Raw genomic sequence first — 25251 nt, 5'->3', positions numbered from 1 at the left:
AATCGCTGCATATTACGATTACGAAATATGGCAGATGGATGTCAAAACTGCTTTCTTAAACGGCGTTTTAACAGAAACTGTGTTTATGACACAACCTAAAGGTTTTGAGGATCCAAAGAATGCTAAAAAGGTATGCAAGCTAAAGAAGTCAATCTACGGATTGAAGCAGGCATCCAGGAGCTGGAATATACGTTTTGATGAAGCAGTCAGTGACTTTGGTTTCATCAAGAACGCAGACGAATCTTGTGTATACAAGAAGGTCAGTGGGAGCAAAATTGCTTTCCTAGTATTATATGTCGACGACATATTACTTATCGGAAATGACATTCCTATGTTGAACTCTGTCAAGATTTGGCTTGGGAAATGTTTTTCGATGAAAGATCTAGGAGAAGCACAGTACATATTGGGCATCAAGATTTACAGAGATAGATCTAAAAGGATGATTGGACTTAGTCAAAGCACTTATATCAATAAGGTGCTTGATAGGTTCAAGATGGCGGACTCCAAGCGAGGCTACCTACCCATGTCTCATGGAATGACTCTAAGCAAGAATCAGTGCCCAAAAACACTTGATGAGCGTAGACGAATGAATGGGATTCCATATGCATCATTGATTGGTTCGATAATGTATGCTATGATATGTACACGCCCGGATGTTGCGTATGCACTCAGTGCTACGAGCAGATACCAGTCAGACCCAGGAGAGGCGCATTGGACTGCTGCCAAGAATATTCTGAAGTACCTGAAAAGGCACAAAGATGACTTCCTGGTCTATGGTGGAGATGATGAATTAATTGTTAAAGGCTATACGGACGCAAGTTTCCAAACCGACAAAGATGATTTCAGATCACAGTCTGGGTTTGTCTTCTGCCTCAACGGAGGTGCAGTAAGATGGAAAAGTGCTAAGCAAAGCACCATTGCGGATTCTACAATAAATGAAAAGAATTCATTTTTCCATTTAATTTGTGGTTTATTAAATGATGAGTCCCTTCAATTTGACGATATATTCAAGATAGACTGTCAGGACCAGTCCCGTGACTAAGAAATGTCTATCAAGTGAACTTGAATGTCAAAGGTTGAAAATGGTCCCTAGTCGGAGTTTTCTATAAAATTGGACGCATAGAAAACGTTAGACGACTAGAATGCAAGATGACTAGTAGTTTTGTTTCTTGAACTATGTGGACATGGCAATGTCATAATCATTTGCATAGATACTTACTTTGGGAAGACTAGTATCGGACAAGACCTATGAAACTTTACTGTAAGAGATGAAAATCTGTCATAAGTAAATTTCATTAAAATTATTAGACACTAAATCCTCAATACCTGAGTGATTTGAGATTACTTGTTTGAGAACTGGTTGCTTTGACGTTGACCAACCGTCGCACCGTAAAAGGAGGCTATAAAGGCAACGCTCAGGTAATCACCTATCAAACGAAGTCTAATCTCAAGATCGCAAGATTGGGATTTTCCTCCCATAAATCGGGATGAGATGCTTAAAAGTTGTACAAGGCCACTCGGAGAGCTAGAAACTGTGAAATGCATGGCCGTGCTCGGATGAATCATAGGCTATGATTATCTGTTTATTTGATCAGTTGAACTCTGAAACCGAGGAACACCTCTGGACATAATAAGGATGACAACTCTTACCTTATGTTCAAGAGCAAGCATCGAGCGACAAAGGAATTAGGAAATGCACACTTGTCCCTAAGGACAAGTGGGAGACTGAAGGAAATAATGCCCTTGGTCCAAGTATGCATTCAATGTTAAGTCTAATAAATGCGGTTCAGTATTAATTAACAAGTTAATAATTCAGTGAGATCAAGTGAGCTGAATGCCTAGCTAGAGGCCGCTTCAGTTCAAGTGGAATTAATGATATTAATCCACAGCTTACTCTTGACTGAACCCGTAGGGTCACACAAATAGTACGTAAACGGATCAAGTATTTAATGGCATTAAATACTCCATCTATGGATATTCGGAATCGACGGATCTTGGTTTCAGTGGGAGCTGAGATCGTCACAGGCAAGAAAAGAATACTCCGGAAACGATGATATTGCCGGAAACGGAAATATGGATCGTATCGGAAATATAAATATTATCCAAGTCGTAGATGTTGCCGGAAACGGAAACATGGTACGTATCGGAAAATATTATCGGAAATGGAAATATTGCCGGAATCGGAAATATTGCCGGAAACGGAAATATTGTCAGAATCGGAAATATTATCGGAATCGGAAAATAATTCCGGAAACGGAAATATTAAATATTTGTTCGAAACGGAAATTAATTCCGGAATCGGAAATATTAAATATTGTTCGTATCGAAAATGAATTCCGGAATCGAGAATTTAATCGGAAGCGTATCGTACGAATTAGCATCGGACGAGGCCTGCCAGACGAAGGCCCAGCACGAAGCCGGGCCATCGCCCAGCAAGCCAAGCGCAACAACCACACGCCAAGCATACGACCAGGCCCAGCGCAAAAGCCAGGCCCAGCCGAAGCTTGGGCGCGCGGACAAGGCTGCGACAGTGGGCCTTGCGCTGTGCGCTCGGCGTGGGCCGCAAGGCCTGCGTGCGGGCGTGCGGTGCTTGTGCGCCACTCGTGTGTGTTACTCGGAATCCGAAGGCTACCGGGATTCGTAATATGATTAAATCTAATCCTAATAGATAAACTTTGTTTAATTAGAATCCTAGTAGGGTTATAATTAAATAGATTTGTATTCTAATATGATAATAATTCCTTTCCATAAACTCTATAAATAAGTGCCTAGGGTCACATATTTACGATGAGTTTTCAAGTATTCAAAGTGAGTTTTTGAGAGAAAAATTCAGTCACACATTTGCCTAAAAGTGCCGAAAATAATAGTACCTTAAGGGCGATTCTAGTTGGTCAACTTAAGGCGGATCCGGACGTGCTGTGGACTATCTACGGAGGGACGACACTTGGAGTCCTAAAGACTTGTTCTTGTTCGGTTCGGGCGCAGCTAGGGAAGGCACGCAACAAAGAGTATGCATCTAAACTATGCTAAATGATTATGTGTAAATAATATGTATTCCTGGCTTAATGGTTGTTTCCGCATGATTTATGAATTGTCACATGTATCATAACCTAACAGGTAGTGCATTCACGAGCAAATTTCGTCCCACGAGGCCAATCACGATGTAAGCCAAGGGGGCATGCACCAATGAGAGGGACCTAGTGAGCGAGCGATTGGGTTTGGGACAGGTGTACTACTAGCGAAAGTGCCGAGTGGACAACATTCGAAGCGTATGCACCCCCCGAGTGGCGATGGGTATCCTTATTCCCAACTCCCGAGATGAAACATGCCAAGGGAGCCAAGATTCGTTATGCGGTTCTGTCCGTTCACATTAATATGCTGATTTTCAGGTCGTCCCAACTTGATAGGGAAATAAACGCGGAGTAGGATCGTTTCACCCTTCGGCTATTTTGATTACCTACGAGCACGAGTATTTCATTAACGTCCCCAGTGGAGTTGCCACTGTGAGGGGGTCGAAAAAGCACGAGGCTAATGCATGACCTCGTCCCTCGTGGGCGTGACGTCGTCAGATCAAGTGTAATTGGATTTCCTGTGAGTTTACACCCAATCGACTAGTAATATAGGAGTCGTCATTCAGTTTTTAACGACAATGAGAAAAACTGACAAAACCCGGTTATCGTGACATAAAGGGAGTGCAATTATGTTCAACCACGACGGCCATAGGTTCCCTTGTGATCCCTGGTGTGGGGATCGCTCAACGTACACCCTCAGGGCAGAGATTGAGAGTTCTGGGGACTGTAGCTACCGAGAGGAGTGCTCATCGATAATACTCCAGAGGCAGGTTATCCTTACTAGCTCAGCATAAATAATTGAAGGGACATGCGTTAAACTTATTAAACTATTCTGTATTGATTTTAGCAATATGCAACACATAATACTAAATCGATCGTGATTATCTTATTTAGATTGATTTAAGGTACCTAGCATGATAATTCAATTGTCCGAGGTATTATCTTATTAGGCGTGATAGATCAATCAAATTAATAGTTTGACAATTTTATAAAAGGGTGATGAAAGCGATTAAATCATACGAGGGACACATTACAACGCACCCTTGAGAGGTGCGTTGTGGTTCTCAGAAAACTAACCACTTGGCTTTGCTATTTCTCCTTTTATTTAACGAATCTCGGGTTTCTAAGAAATGTTCCAGTATTTAGGCTTAATTCATCAAGCTACAAGGGGCAGGATGCGTTCTGTTCGACTTTTGGGTCGATTGCGACAGAACGCTGGATCAATTTCGCAGCATGAGGCTTAGGCTTAAGGCTAGAGTCAATACTCAGGTTATGGAATTGTGTGTTTTTTTCACGTCGGTTTTGAGGCTGTATTTATAGGGAAAGGGTGTGTGGAAAGATAGATTTTAAGATACGAATCCAAAAAAGAATCCGGAGATAAAACGGCCCCAGGCATTTTCAGCGCCCAGGGCTGGGCGCCGAAGATTTTGGCGCCCAGATCCAGGCGTTGAAAATGGGATCTGGGCCGAGTTCTTTGTCAGATTTGGACTCTTAGAACACGGAGCTCTTGAGATTTATCCGAGTCTTTTAGTGCGTATTAACTTATGACGGAATGCATCTGGGCCCGTTACGAACTCTAGGTTCGTTAGGAATTTAATTAATACGTAACTCTTATTTTCCAATTATACCAGGAATGCAAATTCTATCTCTTTTAGGATTTATGTTGGAGTGCAACACCTAATTCTGACAGGTTTCTATCTTTTATGACTTTGCCACTTTTAACAACTACCTTTTACGGCAGTTACTATTCTTAGCAGGTTTCTATAAATAGTAGCTTTGGCTGAAATGAAAGGGTGATTAAGATTCGTTTATTTTATAGGAGATGTGTTGCCAAGTGGAGATTTATGTTCTCATCATCGAACCTTCCCTTTCGGGAATGGGGACAAAAGTAGGTGTCTACAACGTGGGATACTCAAAAAAGGGCTCAACAGCAGCCAGATTGGTTTGCAAGGCCAGCACCTACTCCATCAGCTCTCCAGAGCAAAACGACCGCCCCGAACACTCGGATCCGAAGCTCGGTACTCAGCAGGTTGAGACCTTCGGTTCACGATAGGCTAGGTGAGTCAAGCAGGTCTGGCGAGCGACCCGAGGTCAGTAGCCGATCGGCGAGAAGGAGAGACAGGAGGAGTGATCGAACCCCTAGCCCCCGACGCACACCCGAGCGTTCCAACAACAGAACCTCGGCAAGTGGAGGTATCATAGCGAGGCTAGGTAGAAGAATCATGACCCCAACGTCCTCCCCATTCACAGAAGAGTTGGTCATGGAGGAGATCCCAAAGGTTAGGCTGCCAGCGCACCTAACATACAACGGGACCACGGATATGAGGGATCATGTCATCTCCTACGAGCAGCAAATGTTCCTAAGTCCCTACTTCGAAGCTTGTTGGTGCAAGTACTTCCCAACCACGCTAACCGGAGTGGCGGGAGAGTGGTTCAGATCGCTGCAGAAGGGATCGATCAAAAGTTTGAAGAAATTGAAGAAGAGATTCTGCGTATAGTTCGTGAGCAATAATCGCCCCGAACGAACCACCGCAGAACTGACCTCCATCCAACAAGAAAAGGACGAGAGTCTACGAGATTTCATGGCCAGGTTCATGAAGGAATCAACCAACATCCAAATCTGCAGCCCGACATGGCAATCTTCGCTTTGAAGCACGCGCTCCAGGAGGGGAAGTTCCGTGATAAACTGTCAATGAACAACCCCTCCAAAATAGCCGACGTGCTCCAAATGGGAGATGCGTTCATCAAAACAGAGGAGTTCAACAAAGCCGCTGTAAGATTGAAAGGATCCGCGGATCCGAGGGACACGAAAACAAATCAGAGCAAGCCCGAGGGCAGCTCAAGAAAAGGGAAAGAGAAAGTGGGTGCAAGGGATGCGAGCCCAAAGAAAGATGGGAGAAAGGGTGAACTTAAACCCAGATACACAAACTAAACTCCACTCACTCTACCCCGAAAAGAAATTTTCAGCCTCCACAAGAACGACGAGAAGTGGAAGCTACCAGGGAAGCTCAGGTCCTACGTGGCATCGTCGTCTTGGTCATTGTGGTGATAGAGTATTAGGTGCTCTCAAGAGCAATAAGGCAATTGTTTGTGTCAGTAGTAATGAGTTTGATTGTGTTTCATGTTGCTTAGGAAAGTCTCATAGGCTACCTTTCCAAGATGTAGTATACTCGTTTGATAAACCTTTGCAATTAGTTCATTCGGATTTGTGGCAATCGCCTGTTTTGTCAAACCTTGGTTTTAAATATTATGTTTGCTTTGTTGATGATTTTTCTCGCTATACTTGGATTTATCCTTTAAAACAAAAATCGGATGTGCATGATCGATTTATGGATTTTCAAAAATTGGTTGAGAATTTATTTGACTGCAAAATTAAATATTACCAAAGTGATGGGGGTCGGGAATTTGATAATGCTCCTTTGCTGGATCATTTTCGAAAATGTGGAATTTCTTTTAGAAAATCTTGCCCAGACACCCAACAACAAAACGGTGTTGCTGAACGAAAGCATCGACATGTAATTGAACTTGCTCGAACGATGCTCATTGAGTCATTGCTTCCTAGTCAAGTATGGGTCGATGCTGCGTATACGACAACATATATCATAAATCGATTGCCTACCCCTGTTTTGCAAGGTGCTTCTCCTTTTGAAAAATTATTTTCAAAGCAACCTGATTATTCGTTTTTACGAGTGTTTGGTTGTGAGTGTTTTCCAAACTTTATTGCGAAAGCGTCAAATAAGTTGACTCCAAGGTCGGTTCAATGTGTTTTTATTGGATATGCTCCGGGCTACAAGGGTTATCGTTGTTATGAACCAAAGTCGGGTCGTGTTTACGTGAGTCGGAATGTAAAATTCCATGAGTCGGTTTTTCCGTATAGGACTTTAGTGTCATCTCGTCCATCGTCGTCACTTAATTCTAGTGATACGGATCCCTCTCTCCTCCTATTACCATCGTCTTTGTCCCATAGAGTAACCCAAGAACCATTCATCCATCCCATTGCATCCCCTCATGGTGTGTTGGATCAGCCTTGCCCATAGCCTGACCGTGGCAAGGATGGCCACGCCACAGCCAGGCCGTGGTCCAATCGGCCTAGTCACGTTTTTGGCAGTCCTTCGCAGCCAAACCGTGGTGAACCAAGCCCAGCCACAGCTAGACAGTGGCCCAGCCTGCTTGCTTCCCCTGAATTGAGCTCACCCACAATCCCAAGCCCAATTAGCCAGGCCCAGCTGGACAGCAGCACTCCAATGTCCCATTCCCATTTTCGGTCCACAAATCTATCAACTCCCACTCCCTTGGCCCACACTAGTTTGCCTTCCCCAATCCTACCACACGTGGACCAGCTGGACAGCAACAGTCCATTGTCCCCCACTCCCTTGGCCCACCCACATATGGACCATAGTGAGGCCCAAACGCCCCTTGACCCATTGTTGCCCTCTCCACATATCCATGACTTCCCATCCCAAGCACCTCCTTCAAGTGGTATTTTCGTGGTCCCGTCTACGAGCAATGTTCATGAAATGCGAACACGTGCTAAAGACGGAATTTATAAACCAAAATCTAAATTAAATCTCAGTACAGTTGAAAAAGAAAAGGCACCGACATGTTTTTCTAAAGCTAATAAAATTCCGAAATGGCGTGAAGCCATGGCGGACGAGATTAATGCAATGCTTGTCAACAAAACTTGGGATTTAGTACCATTTGATGCGTCAAAGAACTTGGTTGGTACAAAATGGATTTATACGATAAAAACCGACGAAGATGGTCATGTGATTAGGCCTAAGGCTCGTCTGGTTGCTCGTGGTTTCGGACAGCAAGAAGGTATAGATTATTCTGAGACTTTTAGCCCTGTTGTTAAATCAACCACTATTCGGTTGGTTTTGTCTTTAGCTCTTTCCTCAAATTGGGTCATACGTCAATTAGACGTTAAAAATGCTTTTTTAGATGGTGATTTGATTGAGGAGGTATACATGAAACAACCTGCAGGGTTTATTCATCCTGATTTTCCCAACCATATTTGTCGTCTTAGGAAAGCAATCTATGGTTTGAAACAGGCTCCTAGAGCTAGGTATCTTTGCTTCAGCAGTTTTTTGTTACAACAGGGCTTCTTTTGTTGTCAATCAGATAATTCTATGTTCATTTTTCGCCGTGACAAATTCATTTTTTATCTTCTTCTTCTTTATGTTGATGATATCATTGTCACGGGCAACTCGACTCCTTTGATCACCAAATTCATATCTCTTTTGTCTGCCGAGTTTGCTATGAAAGATCTAAGTGATCTGCACTATTTCCTAGGAGTGCAGGCGATTCGTACTTCCAAAGGTTTATTTTTTGTGTCAGAAAAAGTATGTCCATGATTTACTTCTGAAATTCCATTTGCACACTGCTAAACCTGTGCGTACCCCTCTTCCTAGTCGTACCACACTTTCTATTACCGATGGTGATTTATTATCCGATCCTACTGAGTATCGCAGTATGGTTGGGGCTTTACAGTACTTGACTATGACAAGACCTGATATTACATATGCTGTGCATTTAGTTTCCCAATTTATGCATGCACCCCGCACATCTCACTTGTTGGTGGTTAAGCGTATATACAGGTACTTGCAGGGTACTTCAGACTAACGGTCTATGGCTTCGCCCCGCCCCAGACATGTCAATCATGATTGCCTACTCAGATTCGGATTGGGCAGGTTGTCCTGATAGTTGTCGTTCCACCACTGGTTATGCAATTTTTCTTAGTGGCAACCTCATTTCCTGGCGCTCGAAGAAGCAACCTACCGTCTCCAAATCTTCCACAGAAGCAGAGTACCGCGCTGTTGCATACACGGTTCAGGATACTCTCTGGATTCGTTCCTTGTTAGCTGAGTTGGGAATCGTCATCCGCGCACCCGTAAAGCTCTTTTGTGATAATGTTTCTGCATCCTATCTTGCGGTCAATCCGGTTCAGCATGATCGTAGCAAACATATCAAAATAGATTATCATTTTGTTCGGGAGCGTGTAGCTCATGGTGATTTAGTTGTTCGTTATGTCCCTACTGAGTTACAGTTAGCTGACATTTTTACGAAAGGTTTGTCAGGTCAGCGTTTTGAGTTTTTACGGTCCAATCTGCATGTGGTTCCCCCTGCACAGATTGAGGGGGTGTAATAGAGGATACTAAGGGTATACTCGTAATTGTACTATTGTACCATATTATTATATATATGAGTCCCAGACACCCATATTAGGGTAAGCCGTATCATTATATTCACAAAGATATTAACAAACCAAAAAGTAGGGCCTAAATAACCGACCCATTTAACAAATCTATCCCACCCGACCGGCACGTTTAACAGATGTATCCCATCCAACCGGCCCGTTTAACCGGTCTATCCCTAGTCCTTAATTCCTCAGTCATCGAACCAAACAGCAAACAGCCCTTGAAAAAGTGTTTGCGAAAGGAATATGCCGAAAATCCACGTGCCTTACCTAAAGAGAAAAGTGGAAGAGTAAAACTTCTGGTGAAACGTCAACAGTACAAACAACTCTTTTCCTTTGTCTTAAAAATCCCACCCACTTATCTCAGACCTCCTAATCTCAACCGCCCAATTTACAGACAATACACATTTTCCAAGGAAAACAGAATTTATCGTTTTTCTCATATTAAGCTAAAAACAATTTCATATTTTCAATTTCAGACGTTTTATTTCCATCCAACCAAAATAACCTGTTTTATTCTACTTCAACTAGACCAGAGTTGTGAAGTTCTTGCTAAGTTTTTGAAGCTGAAAATTCTTAAAAAATGGGAGAAGCAGCAAATTCTTTTGATGGGTTTTCTCCAGTTTCTTCAACTCGTGTCTTTTGGCAATCTCGCAAGAGGCGTGGTTCGTTTTCTCTTTCCTCCATTTCTCTTTTTTTTTTTTCTTTTTAAATTTTATGGTGTGATTAATTAAATTTTATTAAGCTCAAATGATTATGTGGGTTTCAATTTACTTGAGCAGAAATTATTTTGTTTCCTTCAAAAATAAAATCATAAATGAACTTATTTCGTGGGGTTAAAATTTGATTTAGCTGAAATGGGTTAATTTTATTAATCTGGAATTTTATTGTGGGATTATAGTTTACTTTGATTCACCTTCTTGTTAAATGATTCAATTTTAGAACAAAAATAATGATAATAATATCAAAACTATAGGATGCACTTTTGTTGCTTGAAATATGAGAAATGTTGCGTGAGACAACAACGTCTTGAGTTTGTTTATGCGAAGACTTTTTGGGTTTTTTTTTGTTCTCCCACTAGTACGTCATAAAGATGGGGTTTTTCTGCTATGAATAATGTGTTATGTGTGTATTAGTGTATGAAATTAATTTACATTTTTTTGGGTGCAAATGATCGACAAGGGCCATACAGGAGGATTAGAGCCTGTTTCCTATTTTACACGAGCCATCTGTCAATTCAATTTTGTTACAGTAATAAGAAACTGAAGATCTTCTCGAAATTGCTTGAATATAGAATAATTATAAGCGTGGTGGGCTTGAAGTGTTGTTCTCTTAAAGTCAATTTCATTATTTTCGTTGAATTCTATGCTTAGCAATAAAGTCATACTTTGGTCGTGAACATTATCAATATTATTCATAAGTTGATTGTGAAGGTAGGCACGCGTTGTATTCATCCAAGCGTAATACCTAATACGAAGTACTCCAGTTTTGTTGTTGAGTATTTGATGTAATCCTTCCGTATTTTATTATACGGCGCACTTTTCTAAAGTTGTCGTATTTTATTAGTAAATGGTTCACTTTTTATTTTTTCCTTACTTTTTACATTTATTGAAAAATTTAATACCCATTATATTTTATTATAATTATTTATTCATCGCTTCCACCAGTTGTATCTTAATTTAATAAAATCAACTCACTATCCTTACCATTTGTGTCTGTCAAAATACACTATTTAATAAATAAAATACAGAAGGACTATCTTTACAATACGGTTGATTATGTCACGTACCAAACTTCAACGCTTAGGCTATAAGCATGATCCTAGAGACTTGAATTGACTTAGATGACCTAATCCAAAATAACACAAACCCGAAAGTGACCAACCCAACCTTAAGATTCACATATCAAAGTACATGGCATCCTCCTTCTCAATGTGTTGGGCAGGGCAATCCTCTCTTTCGTTTGCATATAGGTATTGATAACAATTATTTGTATTACCAAAAAAGCTAATGGTCTACGGTATTTTGAAAAGTGCTTGAATTTTTTATTTCCTGAATATCAAGCAAACAATTACCTGACTATAATCAGGCTGCTGGAAACTTTCAGTCTTCTTTTTTTTTTTGATGCGGAACAACCATTGAAATATAAGACAAATTTTCCGGAGTCAGTTCAAAATTCTGAAGTCACTTTTTTCTTGTTTCAAATTTTGATCATTAGAGAGCGTTTGGTTTACTGTAGTTTTTTTTTCCAAGGAAATAATTTTCCCATTTGTAATCAGCTTTCATTGTTTGGTTGGTAAAGGGGTTGAAACCAATTTTCTCGATGATGAAAAGTATTCCCGTTTGAATACTCGCAACACTTGTTTTTTTGGCCATTTTTGAAGACTTGCAACACTTCTATTTTTGGTAAGGGACCATATATATTTTATAATTTCTCCATTTGGGGTCCTCGTAAATGTTTAGTAAGTTGTGCAACAATAATAAAAATTGATACCCCAAATACCGCCCACACCAACAAAAGTAAATGATTCACTGTCCTTGTGAAACAATAAAAAATACCCCACTCATCCACTTGCAACAGCCTATTCATTTCCGTGAATATTCAGCTCTCCTCCTAAAGTTATGTGGCCGATCAACTTTGGTAAGTATTGTGGAACTGAGAGAGTAGAAACATTTTCCTTTTTGAAAAGAAGGGAAACCACTTTGCCTTTCTCCTCATAGCCTCCCTTTTTCTTTCCTCCCATCCATCGTCACCTTTGTACTCCTTTTCTCTTTTACCTTTTCTTGTGAGGAACAAAGGAAAATTAGTTTGGAATTGTATCTTTTTTTGGAAAAATATTTCCCATGGATACTTTTCATTAAAAATGTTTTCCGTCACACAAATAGAGCCTTAAAGGCGTATTCATTTTAATCAACTTCAACTAAACGTAACTAGTTATTATTGATCAGACCAAATTTATGCTGATCAAGTGATCAAAAGTGGTTGTAAACTAGTTTTTTTGTCCTGTATATTTACTGAATATAACTTAGTTTTTACTAACTAAATTTTATTTTTGTTCGTCAAAACTGATTTTTACCAAACAAATATTTATAAATAGAAGTAAAGAGGGCCTAAGTTGCTAATAAATTTAGATACAAAATACTTTTATGAAATAATTTCTTTCTATTGTCTCCTGTGAGAAATAGTATTTTGGAGGAAAATATAGATATTCATACTTTTAGCCTTTCAGGCCCTGTTCTGTTCAACTTATTTCCACTTCAGGAAATGTAAGTTGACATAAGATAAGTTTAGGGAAAATAAAGGCTCTCAAGTCAAATTTACAACACAATTAGTTCTAATATGTTAGGATAAGTGAAATCATATGAACATAGTGCACCCTTAGATGTCCGATTTAATGTTCCTAAAAATAGGTACTGCAGATTTTACATTCCACTATGCATGTATTTTAACTAATCATGCAAAAGGTCATTCACTGCATTAGATTGTTCCAGTACCTTTTGACTTTACTGATCATCTATCTTAATCCATGTTTATTCAATCAATCAATAGAAATTATTTGTCTGGGATGGAGTAACAATCAGAAGTCAATGGTTGAAAATGTAAAGGACAGATAGTTCTGGAAAGATGGAGTTTCACTTTCTAATGTGTTGTTCATCGATTAAAGGTGGGCTGACGACATAGCTATAATGAAATTTGACTGAAACATAGGAATTAATGACTAGTATAGTAGATTAGAGATTAACAGCATAGGTATAGTGGGGACATGGAGTTACAAAAGGATTATGGTATCTAGTGTATGGCATCATACTTGTGGTGTTGGATTGTCGGATATATCCCATGTATTCCAAGTTGATCAAGTAAATGTTACCACACTTGTATACATTTTGTTTCCAGTTATTTAAGATTGTTTTTATTAGGTGCAAGCGTGAGCATTGTGTATCCCACATTAGAAACATGAAGCAAAGAGCTTCCGTTATACAATGTTTGCCATATGATAGAAAACCTAGTAGTAAGTACATTAGAGAAGAAGATGAATCAACTCCTTTGTATGGGTCAACTGGAAATTCTGGTAAACGATGGTTAGATTTTAGAAAGTGGCTGCATTTCGAGGAGGGGGTGTGGAGATACTAGCCTACTAGGCTGGCATTGAAGATGCTTGTTGCTACTACATAATGTATGTGTGTGCTTAATACTTAATAGCCTATAATGTATTTATTTATATGTTATTTTGTTAAAATTTGCTGAAAAGTAGAATCTTTGTGGTTTGCTTGATTGACATTGATGCATGGTTTGCTGTAACGTTGTTACTACGATATTAGTTTCTGCTAAATTTTGTTCCACAAGACTAGCTTGTTGTGACAGCAAGCGGATTGAACATGACGAAGCAAAGAGATGAGCCAATGTTTGAAACGCCAACAAAAGAGGAAACTCCAGAAGAAGAAAAAACATTGGACTCGACTCCTCCAGCTGCTGTACTTTCAGAAAGAAGAAAGGCACTGTTTGAACCGCTGGAACCTATGGATATTCATTCAAAAAAACGGCCCTCAAACGAGAGTTTACTTCCTCCTCCGGACTTCGACACAACAGCTTATCCAAAAGGCTGGTTGATAGGTAAGAAGCGGAAGCTGGTGAATGTTGATGTTGTTGAGAGCATGAGGAGGATAGCCATCCAGGAAATGAATCGCAAGGTGCTTTTCAAGAAAACTCATACTAGAAAAAGAGCACTAAAATGCTACTTAATGAAATGTAATTTAGAATTCTCTAGCATGAGAAGAGCTTGAAAATGCAGCACAATGAATTGTTGTTGTTATTACTTATTCCTTGTTTTATTTTTATTTTTCTATAAAGGGTAAGGAACTACTCGTATACTGTATCAATGGTTGACAAGATAGCCATATGTGCAGGATCGTGAAATTGATGGATTAAGTGAGCAACTGGACGAGGATTCTCGTGTTCTAGAACATCTACAAATCCAGCTTCTAGAAGAGAAAAGAAAGCGTTCAGATGTTGAAAGAGAAAATACTATGCTGCAAGATCAAATTAACATGTTGATGAACATGCTACAGGAAAATGAGGCTGCTGAGGAGGAGGAGGAGGAGGAGGATGATGCAGATGTGCAGTAGGTCCTTAGTTTTTATTCTTTTGTATAGTTGTTTTCTAGAATTAAAACGTAAAGTAGATGGCAAGTGGTGTTGAGCAAGTTTTAGTTGCTGCCTTGAATCTACTAGCATATGTTTGTTGTTATCCAATTAGGATAAACACCTGTACTCTTTCAGATTACAGTGTATTTTTCACAGCATACTTAGTCATCTCGTCTAGAAATCAAGATGCTTAATCTTGTGAATGTATGTCTTTAGGTTTAAAAGACAGAAGCTTTGGTCTGGTTTGGTATGCTATTATGAATAAACTGTTAATGTAAACAACAGTTGAGACATTAATGTATTTCTGCATTATGGACTGTATTACTCTCTGTCAGTTTGAACGGACAATAGATTTATCATATTGGGTTACATGAAACAAAAGAGCCGGTTTGGTATATGTCGTTCTCAGTTTGGAACTATTAACAAACCTTGGCTCTTACTGCTGTTTTTGCAGCTCTTACATGTAGTCAATTGAGCAACTGTTTAATCTGACCATGTAAGTATATCAACTCCAGATATATGAAGTATCAAATAGATTGACATATTTGAGAGGCACATTGAAGAAAGATTGAACACCTAAGTTTGTTCTCATCACATATTACACATCCTTTCTTTAAAGAGAGATACTACATACTTGGTTTTTTCAAAATAAATTCATTTTGTTACCAACTGAAGTACAAGGCCTAAAGCCAAAGAAACACCAGCTTCTCCACAATGTCTTAGTCTCGGTCTTACTTACTGACCCCTAATACAGGCACACCACAACGTCTATACAAGACTCAAAAAGTAGAACCTGCTATAGCATCAGCATTCCCTGAGTTTTACCTTCTAGTAAGGGTTAAAGACAGGAAATTCTTCATGTGCCATTGTGATATTTGTGATGAACAGACTCTTGCAGGTATGTCCTCCCAAGCGTGAGAAGACGGACATCAATCAGATCTACCCATAATCAGATATTGTACAAGTTGATGGAACCTGCAGATGTCATATTCAGATACAGAAAGCACATATTTACAGACAGGAGCTTTACACTAATTTATGTGCTATCTGCCTGTGATTCTTGAATCTTCTGGGAATAAGAACTGAGGAAGAGATGCTATCCTTGGAAGATGGAGGAGGAGCTCACCAACTGAATCCTTCCTTGACATGCTTGTTCCCTGTTGGAAATCATTGCCTATACCAATCTCACTTTGTGTTGCAACAACAGTCTTTGCAGTTTGATTTTCATACAATTGTGTGGCGGCAGGTTGAGTGTTGCCCATAGCAAGATCCCGTTCATTCTCAACTCTGGCCTGTGCGTTCTGAGCACCTACGTCATCCTTTTGCAGAAGGCAACAAAGGGAATTAACTCTTGACATGATACAGTTTTCATCGGAACTTGTCAAGGTTTGCGAGTCATTGAGTAGGTATTGAGTCATCTCCTCAAGAATTTCCCACTTACGAGGTTCATCAATTGAGAGATTAGGATTGTCAGACCTCATCTGCTCCGAGATGCAGTCACCAATGTGGTTTACAAGATCACCTACTGACATGGATGGATGAAGACCAGGAAGTTTGATCTCGTTTAGAAATTTGAGTCCATCAGCATTATTATACTTGCTGCTCACATCTCCTTCCAACAAGTTCATATCTGTAACATCATAATTAATACACTCAAGTTCAATCAATGCTAGTATCCAAGCATACAAGTATAGGAAAATTAGACAACAAATATGGTTCATACCTGGGATGAGCTGATTCTTTTGAGAGGTCTCCTTAAGTGATCCAATAGGGTTTTGGTTCTCAATATCTGAAGAAGACAATCCAGAAACTGAAAGTGTATCCCTGATGCCTGAAAAACTGAATCTCCCTCCAGTCTTCAATTCAAAACCATGTTCAGTGTTACTTTGATCACCAAAAATGGAAACTCTTGGTTGAAAATAAGGAGTATCTAATTCTGTCTGTGGCTGTTGGCTTAAGAAGCTGAGACGAGGATCACACTGAATGAGCTTTTGAAAATGCTTTCCTAAAGTGCCCTCAGGAAACTGCAGAAAATGTTGCCTGCAACAGAAAATGAAGGTATCAAGACTCCATACAGAACCCATTAATAGCGTCCGCCTCTTGTAGGTAGGTATATGAACATCATTCAGATTTGTATCATGTAGGTGCACCATAACCATATTAGTATAAACTGAATTAGTGATATAGGCTGTAATTTACTGTTTTAAACAAAACAGCAGAGGTCAGACACTAGCTGATATTGTAACTTTAGCCACTCCTGCGCATGGGTCGTCACACCATGTCAAAGGTGCTTACACCACAGGATCCAACATGGATTTCGTACATTTTTGCAAGAGGGCATCGCTATATAACTGGTATGGTCCAAAATGAAATCCAAGTATGCCATGACAGTGGAACAATTTAGTTGACACAGGTGACACAGTCAAATGGAACACATAATCAATAGGGCATATTACCAAGATAGTATACATGATCTAAAAACCTAATTACATGTAAATAGAGATTATGGTTATCAAGTCATGTTATGTAGTGATGGCATGAATGAGAAGAGAATGAGACTGAAAGCAAAGATTCGCCTTACAATAGGACAGTTCAGTGATGGGATAAAGAGAGGCAAGAACCAGCTTTCAGAAAAAGTGGAAATATAAGAGGTAATTCTCCAAATGGGGAAGGGAGTAGGGACAAGCCTTAATAATCTACGCCACAGATTGAGTATGGATCTCCTCAAGAAAACCTCCAATGTTACACATTTAAGGTCCATAGCAGTTTTTTATTTCATAATGAGTTATTGAAGGAAGACAATGCAGTATATGTTCAGAAATTTGTAATTTAAACCCTCCTTTCTTCGCCTCAGCACCATGTAATGAATGCTCAAGGAAGATATTCTAGTCCATCGACCTGCACTCATGGCTGTTAAAATTGCGCTTTGAATCATAAAATCTTACGATTCTACGATCCTAAAATATGCGACCAATTCTAATTTATGATTTTATGATCTTAAAATGCAACGATCTAATACAACAACAATAACTTAATATGTCATAAATGTTCTTTCCTTCTAAAACTATTGTAAAAAGATTGGTATATGTGAGTTTATATTGCTTTAATTTAAACAATTAATTTTAAGTGTTGGCTTTTGAAAATGGGTAAAAAATTTACAAATTTTATCATAAAATCTCAATTCTACAAGTTCATAGAATCTTACGATTTTACGACTCGATTTTACGATCTGATTCTAACAGGCCCTTCAGATATAAAGTAAAATCGCGATTTTGATAACTTGCCTGCATTTGTATTTTTTTTGTTTTCGTGGTTGCTAAATAATTAATATGAACACTAGAACTTTAAAGGCATGCAGTAACGCAGACCCAAAAAGGGAGCTATTAATGTGGACAAGGGCAGGATAAATAATGGCGCCATTCCAGAGGACTTGCACTAATAAGACATTCCATAGTACCATGATTCTTCTTTAGGCAAGAGAACCATAGCTTGTTTAATTATAAGGAATTGAATTATTTCACATTGAAGAGCACAACTGCAACCCAGCAAAGAGATTCAAGTGAAACAGCGGTACACCTCTACATAACAAAATTTTGTCAATTCATCCACAACTAACCAGCTGACCACCTTTCTCACATGAAGGACTGACTAATTTTCTGTTTAAGATGTCATTAAACAGGTTACAGGTTTACGCTGAAATCAGATACTGAAGTTAGACAACCTCATGGAATCTTTTAGACATTAGCATTGACACTGAATGTGATCCCCAAACATAACGTTCAAGTGCTCCAATCAGTATTTTATCAGTTGTTCTTTAGATAAGTGGTTTCACTCATCAACATTTCTCAGAATGAGACACATAAATTTGATGCAGCCAATGATGAAATGAACAATGGAAAAAAATCCATAAAAAAACCCACAAAATTCTAAAGCAAGATATCAATGAGGCTTTGGCTATTATACCTATGGAGTGAAGCCTGGCCACTTGTAAAATCTGTTGTTGCCTGCCACAAAGTGTGCTTCCTTGGCTGTGGATTAATTTCTCTAAAGAAAAGAGGCTGCCGAGATAACTGAAATAGAATATAACACCTTCAGTTATGATGCAACTACAAGTCTACAACAAACAACAATACGAAAAAAAAGAAACAAAATCAAACAACATATTTACTCATAACACAATAGGTATTATTGCTAATTACTCACCACAACATCAAGTGTCCCAGGTTCATTATCAAGGTAATTTGCCTTGATAGCCATAATGTCAGACCACTGAATTTCAATCTTATTCTTAAGTCCACCATCCAGAACTTCCCATACGAGCTTGTGCTTAGCAAAATAACACTTTGCCACTAAATCACCTTCGTATCTCGATTTATACTGCAATCAAATACCACATCCTCCTTTAAATTTAGCTCCATAGCACAAAAGTATTAGAGAAGCTTAATGAAAGGACAATAAGAGTATATATATCCCTAAAGTCTCATATACTAGTAAATTTGTAACATTGAACATCTCATTCTTTAAACATTAACTGCCTTAAAGTCCATCTATTTCCAAATTACCAGTTACAAGTGTAAATTTGAACATTAAACTAATTAACTAAACCAAATTAACACATGATTTGTCATAAATTCAAAAGCTAATAATCGCTTGGTTTTGTTTCTACAATTGACAAGTGCAGAATTGAACAATAAACTAAAGCAAATGAAGAAACAATTCCAAAACTAATAGCTAAAAAGCTAATACAGGACAATATGAAAATTGAAGTACCTCCCAAGTGCCAATCTTAAGTACAGTGGCAGGGAAATTAGAAGCCTTAAGCTTACTATCAGTAGCAGCAGCAGAAGCACCCTTTTCTTTTCTTGCACTTTTTTCTTGTGACAACTTCATTTGAATCAAATCCAAAAAAGACGGACTCTTTTTCAGCTTCAATCCCAACGGACTCGGCTCCTTCAAAGGATTATATTCCAATACTTCAACGTTACCGTTGTTTACCTATATCAAATTAAAACCAAAAACACACTTACCAAAATCAGAACCCAACAAACAAAAATTGCTAAATCGATTGTCCATCAAAAAAAAAAAAAAAAAAAAAAAACCTACAAAATCGAACTTGGGCCTCTTAGACAGAAATGGCCCATGTGTACCGTCACTGGCTGAGTCGTCGAACTCAGCCTTCACCTTCACCTTCACCTTTCTTTTGCAGAGTTTTCCTTGCGCCGGGAATTCCTCGACGGTATCCATCCTATGAACCATCTTTTTCTTTTTCTTTGTCAATAATGAGAATGAGAATGAGAATGGGAATGGGAGAGAGAAAATCAGCTGTGTTACTAGTGAGACAAAAACGTCAATTGATGAGTGGTATATAAGCGACAGAATGAGAACGGCGCGTTGAGTGACGCGGCAATCACATAGGCTGCCACGTGTGCTGGACGTGGACGTGGTACAAAGTATCTGGTAGTTAATGTTGAAAAATGGAGATTGAATTACGAATTGACCCTTTTGTCGTTTTTGGCGGCTGGGTTTGTCTTGTACGGTTGTCAGAGGGGTACTATGGTCACGTGAGATAAGCTGGAGGGTTGGATTGAACACGTCAGCAAATTCGGAAGTACTTGTGAGTTGCGGCTTTGTGAAATGTGATGTGTGAACGCACACTCGAGCTCGTGGGCCCGTGGGCCGTGGATGTTATTGTGGATAAAATAGTGGGGACCGCATTTCTTGAGCGAGTGCGATGCGTGTAAGGATCATTGGTATTTTGCGCATGTTTCCAACTTCTCTCATTGGCTAGAATTTTACACGTGGTTTTATCTAATCATTCTATACGGAGTACATTTTTTTTACCCTGTATGACCGGAAATGATTTGGATAAGATTTTCATGAAACTTTTCCATGTACAATAAATACGTTATATATTTCCATAAGTTTTTGCATAATTTACCAAATGTCCTTTATGTTTCGATATTACGTAAAACGCCCTTTAAAAACCTTACAATATCATTAAATGCCATGACAATTAATAGATGTTAACTCGTTGTTAGCGTGACTTTACTATTTTGCCCTTATTTTGCTTTTGGGCTCCATAACCCTTTCTTACCACAATTACACGTATTCTACAGTTCCAAAAAATACGACCCTTAAATGCTTCTCTCTCTCCTTGTATCCTCATTCATTCACCATAACTGCATCCTTTAATCACCCAAAAAGCTTCAGAATTTTGGTGCGCATTATTTGAGTGAAGTTGTTTTTTGGAGTTTTCAACCTCAAGCGAATTCTCATAAGGGGGATTTCGTGTGAAATTGCGTAAGGAAGTTGCAGAAGTTCAAGTTCAAGTGTGAATTTCGTGTTCTAAGGTTACTCGCGCATCGTTTAAGGTATGTAATGACAATCGCACTAACTTTTTTTTTTTGTTTTTCAAACTTCGATTGCGCAATTTTAAGGTTTAGGGTTTTTGGAAATATGATGTTGAGATGACTTGTTTGTTTGCGTTTTCATGAAAAAAAGCATGAAAGTATGAATTAGTTGTTTGATGTTACGCATGCCAATTTGGTAATGAAAATTTAAGTTATTTCTTGATGATTTTGTGTGTGTTAGGATGTCTGCTAATTGGTTGTTGTTGCACTATAAGTGTCACTATTTTGATGTGAGGGTTGTGGTGTAATACCCCAGATTCTAACACTTGAGTAATTATGCTAATTAGCCTTTTTATTTAAGCTTTAACTTGATTAACAAAGATTTTTGAGAATTCTAAATGTTTTAATGTTAAACATTATTTTCAGGTTTTATGATTTAATTAAGAAATTATTTTTAATTTTATTTAGATATTCGATTTTTTAGAATTAAAAATCTGAAAATTATCTAATTACCAAAATGTCCCTCTTTGAGTCAAAAGACCAACAAGCAATTTATGTTATTCTTCTCAACCGTGTCATCTCCTCCATGAAAGTCAACCATGAGCTTTGATGTGTCTCCACCATTTTTCCTTCAACTCACTAATTCATCAACCTACCTATAAAAACTGAAGACCAAAACTAGAGTAGCCTCTCTTAATCAGCCGTTTACATTCTCAATTTCTTTCACTTGTCAACACAATTAAGTTGAGTTGTTGCATCCATGGAGCACCAAAGCTTCTATAAATAGATGTTCAATCATCCCGGGAACAATACAAATCAGATTAACTTCAATTTTTAATTAACCGTTAAATATCATAAGCTTCCTTAACACTTTCAAAATTTTCTTTTTGAGCATCCGAAACTCACCACCACGGCCGCCCCTTTATGCCGAAAAACCACCACCGTCAACCACCCAATTACCTTTTGCTCACCAATTACCATCACCGTAGCTCTTGCTCGCCTCCCTCGTGTTCTTCCGTTTACCTGTGCGCGATTTCACTTCACTGACTTCCTCTCTCCTCCAAGCCCAGTTGTCACCTCCCAGGGTCGTCTCCGGAAATTTAGAGGCCCTGTACTAAATTCAAATATTAGGCCCTATAAAATTTTGAGGACAATTATTTAAGGTAAAATGCATAATTATTATAGAACTAACATTGTTTTGTGTAAAAAAAATAAATAAATTATAGATCCAAATTAATGTTATGATGTAATATTTTATGTGGGTTGGTTTAAAAAAAATGAATCGAAAGATTTGATAGATATAAAATTGGATGATTCTTTTCATCATACCAAAAACAAAAAAAGAAGGGAAAAGTACATAGGTAGGAATCAAACTCGGGTGTCTTGGCGTAAATACATACCTCCCTACCAACTAGGACAAGTGCATTTATTATTTTAACTATGAAACTGAAAATATATGAGATATAACATTATTGAGGCTCAATTACCAAAAAAATCAGTTGGGCCCCAAAATTTTGTGGCCCGGTGCTGTAGGTGTAACACCCCGTATTTTAAGCCTCTTTTATTAATCTGTAATTACGATTATTCACGTAATTACGTCCTAAATTTTTCCGTATTTTATTTATCGTATTATGTCTACCTTTTTATTGTGACATAATACCAATTAATTGAGCCCAATTTATTTTTGTACAAGCCCATTTCATTAATCCAAAAATCTGATTTTTATTCTTTGATATGGAAATTACAATTTTATCTTTGGTCAATTAGATGACTAAAATTCAATTCTCTTCTCTCCTTCCATACGTGTAAATGGTGGAGCTTGCCACCAATATTTTGACTGTCTTTCTTTCTAAAAGCTGTCCAAATTAACAGCAAAGCTCATTCTAACTTCTCCTTCCTTGCGTGACTAGTAATTTGAATGCCATATGTTCATGATTTTCTTCTCCTTCATGACCCATCCATGCCAATAACAGCTATAAATACCACCTTAATTTTTAGTCATTTTCAAGCTCAAAACTCCATCCCCATTTATGAATTTGTTGAGTAAATTAACATTGTTTCTTCTTCCTTATTTCGTGGGTTATGGCTTCCATGGCCAATCCATTCAAGCTCCGTATATCACCAATAAACCCCCATAAGAACTCTAATTAAAAACCCAGAAATTTTAAACCCAAAACCCGAATGTTCAATTTTCTCTCTCCTCCTTCACGGCCACCGCAGCGCCACCGCTGCCACCACCTGCTTCAGGCGACATTTCCTTCACCGCCCAGAACACAGACCGGCGCCACCTTCTTTCCGTCGCCGGAATCCACCGTGGCCTTTGCTGCTACGATGTGTTGATGTTGTTGTTTTTATGCGTGAGCTGCTGCTCCATTCTTGTTGCTTTTAACTTCTGCATTTCCACCTCAAATGAATGTCAAAGTTTGAAAAGGGGTTGGTTAGTTTATGTGGGCCTTCAAATTTATGAGCTTCCCCTTGGATATGGTTAGTGGACCGTATGCTTTTATCAAGGAGTAAAACAATTGTAGACTAGGACTAAGTAAGTGTTTGTTTTAGTTAAATTTTGGTCAATTACTTTAAAGAAAAGCTTATGACTAATTTGGGTTTGTTATGATAAATCATAGAGAACGAGCTATGATGCATTTGGGATTTTTATCATGATCATATTTAAGGAATTAAGCCAAATGGATAAACGATCGAGGTAATGTTTATGTCCAGCATTTAAGTTTATATGCCCGTATATGAAATGTGTGACTATTATGCGATTATATGTTTATTATGTGTTTTATGTGATAAATGATGATATATATTTATGATCATGATGTTAAAGACGTTGTTCGGAAATAATGATGATATTTATAAAGTTATTTTAAAGAAGGACGATGTTGCTTTTGTCGGCATGGAAAAGTGAACTGAACTAGTAAATGGGCAAGTTACAGGTGGAGGCAAGTTAAAGTTAAAGTTTGGGAAACAGTTCCCCCCTGAAATGATGTAAGAAAAGTCCCGCCAAAACCTGTACTTGCCAATGAGCTGTAAAGGAAATGATTCCTTGCCGACACAGTTTTCAAGATAACGAGATTAAGTTAGTTATTTCCGAACAATAAATGCTAAAGATAGATATGTTCCAAAAGATTTTCAAAATAAAACCGTTTTGACGGGCTGGAGTAATATTACCGAGTTTTCCACTCATTTTTGGATTTTTCTGTGTTTTTCCTGTTTTCTATTTTTATGATGATGCACAGGTTCGATTAAGGAGCTCAAGTTGCTCAAATGAGAGTTATTACTGGAGTTGGTTATTTATTATGGAGATATCGAGATGAGAAATTATTTATTATGGAAATCATGTTATTGAGGTTGTTATAAGAATATTGATTTATATTTATTTTTGGAAAATTTGTATTATTTAAGAAATGTTATTTTATTTGTGGGCTCATACCCACAGGTCCCAGGATTAATTAAGCCTAATTCCGCTGCTAATGATCAGTTAAGTGCGGTTTATTACCGATAATTACGGAGCCGAAAAGTCGGGGCGTTACAGTAGGTCCCGTAGGACCACCCCAAATCCGGGCTTGTCACCTTCGACTCTGATTTCTGGCGTGTTGCTGCCGCACTGGACCACCCAGCTCCGCTCCTACACCAGACACCGTCGAACGGTCTAGCAGGCTCATTTCCCCTGCTTTCCTTTCGAACTCCAAGTCCACGACGCTGCTTCTGTTCTTCATACCCTTGCTTTGGTAATTAATAGTTACCAACTTGTGAAGATTTGTATTTTAGTTCTTAGGCCCACATGCCTCTTGTAAGGTTATGAACGATATAATTCATGCGGAAAAAGCATAAATCCAGGAATCTAAATTAATTGACACATAATCAATTAGCATAATTTGGTATACGTACTATGTGATGCGTGCCTTCCCTAGCTTCTACCGAACCTAACAAAAACAAGTAAAGAACTCCAAATGTCGCCCCTCCTTAGATAATCCACATCACGTTCAGATCCGCCATAGGTTCAACCAACTAGGATATTCTCTGAGGTTTTATGCACTCGGGAACTCACACTATGTGATAGGCAAATATTAAACTCAGTTGAATTCAATGTATGTTGTATATTATAAATTGTGATCATGAACCACATATTTATAGGCTGGAAATAAGGAATCGCGATCCTACTAGGAATAGAATAACTAAAGCTTTTTAGGCTTTTAGTCAAACGCAAACTCTTTAGTTTTGTAGGAATAGTTAAACTCTAACTATTGAATTCTATTAATTGTAGGATTGGGAAAACAATGGCTTGAGGCCCAAGCTACTTGTCGCGCAAGTAGACTTGGTGCCCAAGCTTGCTTGGCGCACAAGCAGGGCAGCGATACATCACGTGTGGCTTGAGGCCCACGCTGCTGCTCGCAGCTTGCGCCCATGCACTGCACGCATACCCATTGTTGGGCGCTGCTTGGCGCGCGCAAGCCTGTTAGGCGCTGGGCCTGGCGCTTGCGCTGGCC

The 25251-nt window shown here is 38.7% G+C and overlaps 2 protein-coding genes across 2 annotated transcripts; one reads left to right on the top strand and one right to left on the bottom strand.

Annotated features, from left to right (window-relative positions):
• The first annotated feature begins 9592 nt into the window (after positions 1–9592).
• LOC110798545 (protein HEADING DATE REPRESSOR 1) lies at positions 9593–14729 on the top strand. Its single transcript, XM_022003729.2, has 3 exons — positions 9593–9932; positions 13630–13955; positions 14172–14729. Exons 1-3 carry the CDS (start codon positions 9851–9853, stop codon positions 14388–14390), a joined length of 627 nt encoding a protein of 208 aa, XP_021859421.1. The 5' UTR covers positions 9593–9850; the 3' UTR covers positions 14391–14729.
• A 236-nt stretch (positions 14730–14965) lies between these two features.
• LOC110798556 (uncharacterized) lies at positions 14966–19830 on the bottom strand. The gene is made up of 6 exons (XM_022003745.2): positions 19512–19830; positions 19179–19403; positions 18612–18785; positions 18372–18478; positions 16132–16448; positions 14966–16038 (listed from the first exon to the last, which is right to left on the bottom strand). Exons 1-6 carry the CDS (start codon positions 19662–19664, stop codon positions 15452–15454), a joined length of 1563 nt encoding a protein of 520 aa, XP_021859437.1. The 5' UTR covers positions 19665–19830; the 3' UTR covers positions 14966–15451.
• Between the last annotated feature and the right edge of the window lie 5421 nt (positions 19831–25251).

This window comes from Spinacia oleracea, chromosome 2 (genome assembly GCF_020520425.1).
Source record: "Spinacia oleracea cultivar Varoflay chromosome 2, BTI_SOV_V1, whole genome shotgun sequence".
In the NCBI taxonomy this organism is placed as follows: domain Eukaryota; kingdom Viridiplantae; phylum Streptophyta; class Magnoliopsida; order Caryophyllales; family Amaranthaceae; genus Spinacia; species Spinacia oleracea.
The sequence above is the reverse complement of the archived record's forward strand: the minus strand, read 5'-3'. Positions and strand labels throughout refer to the sequence as shown.

What these genes read in the sequence shown, in the direction of transcription:
- LOC110798545 (XM_022003729.2), top strand. Translation starts at nt 9,851, where the DNA reads ATGGGAGAAGCAGCAAATTCTTTTGATGGGTTTTCTCCAGTTTCTTCA. An exon ending in GCAATCTCGCAAGAGGCGTG is followed by an intron (nt 9,933 to 13,629) that starts GTTCGTTTTCTC and finishes TTGTTGTGACAG; the next exon opens with CAAGCGGATTGAACATGACG. An exon ending in TCCAGGAAATGAATCGCAAG is followed by an intron (nt 13,956 to 14,171) that starts GTGCTTTTCAAG and finishes CCATATGTGCAG; the next exon opens with GATCGTGAAATTGATGGATT.
- LOC110798556 (XM_022003745.2), bottom strand. Translation starts at nt 19,664, where the DNA reads ATGGTTCATAGGATGGATACCGTCGAGGAATTCCCGGCGCAAGGAAAA. An exon ending in TTAAGATTGGCACTTGGGAG is followed by an intron (nt 18,786 to 19,178) that starts GTACTTCAATTT and finishes ATTTGATTGCAG; the next exon opens with TATAAATCGAGATACGAAGG. An exon ending in CTGGGACACTTGATGTTGTG is followed by an intron (nt 18,479 to 18,611) that starts GTGAGTAATTAG and finishes ATTCTATTTCAG; the next exon opens with TTATCTCGGCAGCCTCTTTT.